Source organism: Crocodylus porosus, unplaced genomic scaffold, assembly GCF_001723895.1.
Source record: "Crocodylus porosus isolate Cpor-Errol unplaced genomic scaffold, CroPor_comp1, whole genome shotgun sequence".
NCBI lineage: Eukaryota > Metazoa > Chordata > Crocodylia > Crocodylidae > Crocodylus > Crocodylus porosus.
The window spans coordinates 40,323,892-40,330,135 of NW_017728906.1; the positions used below are offsets into that span (position 1 = coordinate 40,323,892).

Sequence of the window (6,244 nt, forward strand, 5' to 3'; positions counted from 1 at the left end):
GAAGTGTGGGATAATGAGTACCTGAAATTCTGTGGACGCTTTAATTAAAGGGCTCCTGAAGCCTCTTTAGAGCACCCCTCCACCCACCCCCAGAACATGTGTAAAGACACCGTAAGTTATTAACAATTGTGTCTAATTGCTATGATGTATAAGCAACAAACTGTATTGGGTGATTTAAATGGAACTATTGTGACATCCAAGATAACTTGGTCACCATGGGCACAGACAGAAGTGACAATTTTTTGCCCAATTTGGCCACAGAAAGTGGTCTATAGTCATGACCAAATATAAGTGCACAGCTGCAGACAGCTTCAAAAATGCCCAATTGGGCAAAAATCTGAACCCTCATGCAATGAGGGTTCAGATGAAGATGTTTCAAAAGAAAACATCTTCTGTAACTTCTGTCTGCACTGCCTGCCAGGCTGTTGTTGTTTTCAGAATGGGATAGGGGAAAGGGAGCGGAAGGAGTTCAGTCTTTTGGGGGCTCCATTTCAGCCACCCCACTGATCAGTATTGGCTGGGGAACTTCTAGAATGGGTTCCTGCTCCCTTTCACCACTCCCATTCTGAAAATAGAGACAGGTTGGCAAGGAGGAGGGGCCATTGCTAGGGGAAACTGGCTGTAGGCAGGCAGCCAGCAGCTGGATTCCCTCCCTCTTAGAACCAACAATGAACTTGTTTGTTTGAGGGATCTTTGTAACTCAGAACACTTCCTGCAAAGTGTTCCCAGTTACAGTGGGGAGCTGCACTTCTGTCTGCACCCTATACAGTTAATTTTATATGAGGCAATTCTGTTAGTTTTAATGGGAGACTGTGGGAAGAATTTTCTACTTAATCCTGCTATCCTAAAGACTGCATGCTTTGGGACTGGTTCTGGAAAAGTTCCCCTTGGCATTGCTGTCTTGCTTTCCTTGTGTATTGATGCAGCATGGCATGGGGAACCCTCAAAGTATGGAGGAAGTGGGACACTGGGACTCCCTATTTCTCTGTTCTGCAGAATGCCCATCTCATTGGGGCACCTCTTCACAAGTCAGCAGCCTTTCACTAATAACTGGCTAACTTAACACAGCTTGGCTCTAAGGTGGGCTAGGAGTGTTCCATCACTAGATAACAATGGTGTATCTATGTGCACACAAAACTGGCAGTGGGATATACACCAACTCTGAATTTATTTAAATTCTGTGTGTCCCATGACTGTGGGATGACATTACAAGGACCCTGTAATGTATTTTCCGCAGATCACTGATGTACCGTCAACCATACTCAACCCTGACTTCATTTCAACATTCTTTGTTTAAAGTGGCACTTATTGTTAATAGTTGGCGTTTAAAACTTGCTCTGCAAACATTCACCACGGTTGGATATATGCTATTAGATTAGATATAGTGATGGTTGCCTTTAATAGGCATTCTCTTCAGGTGTCAAATGCTTACATCTATGCAATACCAGAAGGACCATATTTACTTTAATTTAAGACAACCTTAAATTTAAGATGAACCCTCCTCCCCCCAAAACTTAGATTCTATATAGGAAAAATGGTAAATTTGGTATAATTTTCCATCTATATAATCTAATTATTGGACAGTTGTTTTTACTTCACCCCCACCTCTGCAGGGGGAAGGCAGTGGCATGCAGGTGGTATGGGAAGATCAAGCAGCATGCCCTCTGCTTGTACCTGCTCTCTTGTCACCTCTTCCACCTGCCTACCCCCTGCTTGCCCCCATTCCCAGGGTCTTGGGGCCCCCTTCCCATTCTGCTCCCCCTTCTCCTCCTTCCCTCCATCCCCATCTCCCCTCAGACTTGGCTCTCCCATTCTCCCCTTATCTTGGCTTCATGCCAGCAGGCTCCATCCCTGTTCAAGCCTGGGGCACTGAGCATGGCTCCAGCCTGGTCGCATAGTAGCTATGCAGGCTATGTACATCACTGCTATGGGGCTGGGCTGGAGCTGGGCTTAGTATCCTAGGCTGCAGTGTGGATGGAGTCTTTCAGAACTGAACAAACGTAGGGGCAGAGGGAGTGGGGTGGGGAGAGGGAGAGAGGCTGTGGGAGGTGGGGAGATTCAGGGACATGAGCTGGTAGCCACAGCAGTTACCTGCTCCCTCCACCCCTTTGTACTCAGTTCTAAGATGAGGGGCTTTTCCCCCATGTTAAATAGGAGAAAGGAACCCTCATCTTAGAATTGAGTAAACACGGTATTATTGTTTTATAACAGTATCTTGCAGAATAAACTAAGCAAGCCAGAGCACTACATTGACATTTGTATTTCAATACTTATAATTCTTGGATTTATTTTCCCTCACAGGCCTTGGCTCCTGTTATGCTATTGTCCGTGGTCCCGCTAATGCAACAGTTCTAGCTGGTTCAGAGGCCCAGTTTAACTGCACTGTCTCACAGGAATGGAAAATCATCATTTGGCTTTCAAATGGGAAACTTGTTCTTACTGTAGTTAATCATTTAGGACCTGTTATAACAGAAAATCGTTTCACCTCTCAAAATTATACGGCTGGTAATGAATTTACTTCAGAGCTGATTATCCACGATGTCCGTCAGAGTGATTCTGGTAAAATAGAATGCAGCAGTCAAGGCAGTAGTGAAAATGGCTATGCATTTCTTACTGTTCAAGGTGTGTATGAATTTTCATGTCAAGGAATTCATTTTAAATTACTGCTAAAACATAGTCTTTGGCACATGGCCCAGATTGTCTCTATATATTGTTTCTTTCTTTCATTTAATGCCCTATATGTGCTATGTCTCTTCTTTTGAAAGCTGTTTCAGTAATTTTGCATCAGAGCAGCTTTCTCACTCATATTCAGGCTGCTGCTATAAAAGATTTCAATTCTGCTCTTTTTTCCATAGCCTCTCTTATTGTTTCTTGGATTGCTTGAGAGTGCCAGAAGCCTGTTAATAACAGTGCCATTTATCAGTCAAAAAGAATCTCTTCTGACCAGAGTCTTTATGGATTTTTGCTCAGTTTTGTACATAAACCATATTTGGTATTTAATGTAGAGCTTCCCTTCTACTTCTGATTTAGGAATTGGCAGCATCCAGCCAGCTTATTTGTAGTTGATTCAAGGGAGTGCAGAAGTGTAGTCTCTGAGACACAAGGTTATACTTCTCTTGTTATGACTTTTGCTCTACATTACAGCGACCAAGAAAAAATAAGATCCTGCATATCAAGTACTTTCTATATAAGCTCTCTCAATCATCACTGTTGCATGTGCATTCAGTCAAGTAGAATCTTCCTTCTGCCACTGTTAATTTGTTATAAAGAAAAGTACCTAACACCAAGAGAATATGAGCCTTCTATAATTTGTTTCCTGATTGACCTGAAGAAACTCTTTAAAAACTAATAGAGAAATATAATTCCAGCCTTTTTCATTGAAAACTGAGCCTAATGTCAAAACAGAATATAACATGGGCAAGAAATTGCAATAGCTTTGTGTTTGTCTCATAAAAATGAGACAACCAGTATTTTATAGGTTTTTTAATGTACATTTCAAAACATGATTGATTTCTGTTATCAAAAGAGATTTAAAGCTGGCAGTAGAAAAGCATTTAATTTAAATATTCTGAAGAAAGAAAACATTTTTGCCTCCTACAGTTAATGGATCTTTGTTCATCAAAGATAGCAGCTTGACAGTAGAAGTGAACAAAACAATTGAAATTTTTTGTGAAGCCTTAGGATGGGCTCCAGCTCCAAACATTACCTGGAAGATAAATAACTCTTTCGTAGATAAATCGATGTATATCACTGAACATGGTCAAGAATCTAATGGCCTTCACAATACGACCAGCATCTTAACTTTGACTCCATTAACCAATGAGACCCTGACTTGTTTAGCTGATATAGGAGCATTGTCTAAGCCACAGAATGCGACTGTATCTCTTATTTTGGTTGAATCTCCTCTAGGTAAGTGAACATTCCTCATGCCGTCATTGTTTATTTTGTTCTGAGAACCTTTGATGTGTAGCCTGAGCAATGTGGTATGTGCTACTGCAAGAGAATCAAGCTTCTGTAAATGGTACAAACTGCAACTTGATATTCATGTATGGCAAGCCCTATACATGGGGTTAGCACGAGTCCTGTGCACCATGACATCACATTTACAATACATTCTAAGCAACACAAAGTGGAGCTTTCCTTTTCATGACATCATTGCATACAAAATGGAGTGCTGCGACTTGTGCAAGATCCCCTCCAATATATTCAGGTTTAAAAAACAAAGACATGTTTCAGCCCATAAGATAAAACACATCTCTGTACCTACCATAAACATTTTAGGTGATACTTCATTTGCTCAAGTCAAACCTAGATGAAATCCTGGCTCCTTTGGAGTCAGTGCCAGTTTTGCCATTGATGTCAAGAAAGCCTGAATTTCAATTTCTGGTTCCTACAAAGAGCGAGCAGGGCAGATAGAATTCCCAGTCTCTAAGGCTAGGGACAGACATTCAGAAAGCCTGATCCTGAATTGGTTCAATCTTTGCAGGCTAGTCTAACCTGACTAGGCAGAACTGGTTTAAAACTGGACAGACATTCTCCCTAGACTGAGGAAATTCAGGCACATGCCTGCAGTGGGTCAGGCTAGAAGCCAAGGTAGTAGGGGGCACTAGAGCTGCCCTCCCTTCCCTTCTGCAGGGAGGTGAACTGAGGGGGGTGTGGCCAGGCCCCGGCAGGACTCTTTCATTAGGGAGGTCTGCCTGCATAGTCCCAGGCTTTTCCCCGCTGGCTGTTTAAGGGAGGTGGGGGTGGGGAGAGTCTTGCCAGCCCCAGGCTAGTGCTCTGAGGCAAGGGGGTTGTTCAGTGAATGAATCTGTTGAAGATATGGAGCTTTTCAATCTTCCTCCCTGCTTCATCATACTGTTTGCAGCAAACTGATAGATGACCAAGCCAGTTGGGTAGGGGGCAGGGATGACACACGGATAACAGTCTTTATCACCTGATTAGCAAAACAATAGCCTCTTTCTACATTACTTCAAACTTCTTAAACACCTTACCAGATGACCTGTTGATTAGCTTCAAAAGCTCTAAGTGGTCACTATTCTGTCTGCCTATAGTCCCTGCTGTGGTAGAGAGGAGGAAAGGATCTCTGCTTAAGTAATGAGTGGTGGCTGAGGGGGGATGGGGGGGGGCATGGGGAACCCAGCAGACCCTGCTGTGCCTGCAAGTCTGTGCTGAGCTCCAGCCAGGGAGCCGAGGGGAGGGGCCAGCCCTGCTGTGAAGCAGAGACCCCTGCCCAGCCCAGAGAGCATGCTGGGATGCTGGGTGGGGGTAGTGTCTCTGATTTAGCTTAAACCAGCAAGGGGTCTGGGACAGACATTGCATAAACTGGTTTGAGCCAAATCAGTTAAGTCTGATACTACATTCAATCAGGTTTATCTCAAACTGGTTTCAGCCATTTTCAAACTGGTTTATGTTCACTGAACATCTGTTCTCTTACAGGTTTAAACCAGTTTGTGATCACTTAAACTGGTTTATGTGTAATGTCTGTTCCTAGCCTAACTGACACTCTTCCATGTGTTTCCTCATGGAGGCTGGTTGGCTGTGTCATCAACAAGGATTGCTGGAGCACAGTGAAATCTTAGCCATGCTCTTTCCCAAGCATTGCTCTTGTAGGAACATACTGGATGGGCTTCGAGGCCCATTACCCCCAGTCCTGGACAGTCTCACCCTCCAGATGCTTCAGAGGAAAGTGAAAAATACCTATAGAGCCAGCAGATGTGGGATAATATACCCCATATATTCATCTTCCTCTTGTTCCCTTACCTGTGAAGCATGATATTTAATATATCTTTCAAATTGTAAGTTAGCAATAAGCATTATAACTCTGTTTATATTTGCTAGTCATGTAAGTGTGCAATTATTTTTTACATATTGCTACCTTCTTGGTCTCTCCAATATTCTGTGGGAATTAGCTCCACAAGTGAACATCTCTGTTCTCAGGAGACTTACCAAGCTATTGGAAAAGCTGAACTTACCAGGCACACGTAGCAAGAGGAACAAGGGACCAGGCTCTGGATCACTGTGTATATCAGCAAATATTTTTACTGAAGTGGTATCCTAGGTGAGATACTTCTCTTTTCCAAACTGTAGACAATAAAAACATGCTGGATTAGATCCAGTGTATGGTTCAGCTGAGGACAGGATGTGGCAGTGGAAGAGGTGGCACACAAAGTGCCTTTTGCAGCCTCTCAGTCCTGGGATTATAGTTTCATAGTTTCTAGGGTTGGAAGGGACCTGAGTAGAT

At 43.2% G+C, this 6,244-nt stretch overlaps 1 protein-coding gene across 2 annotated transcripts in view; it reads left to right on the plus strand.

The window, feature by feature from the left end:
- IGSF5 (immunoglobulin superfamily member 5) overlaps nucleotides 1-6,244 on the plus strand; it is a 70,975-nt gene that overhangs the window by 14,007 nt on the left and 50,724 nt on the right. For both annotated transcript variants that reach the window (XM_019528960.1, XM_019528961.1), the window contains exons 3-4: nucleotides 2,302-2,622; nucleotides 3,601-3,909. In XM_019528960.1, the coding sequence (XP_019384505.1) occupies nucleotides 2,302-2,622; nucleotides 3,601-3,909 (630 nt within the window). The remainder of the gene's footprint in view (nucleotides 1-2,301; nucleotides 2,623-3,600; nucleotides 3,910-6,244) is intronic.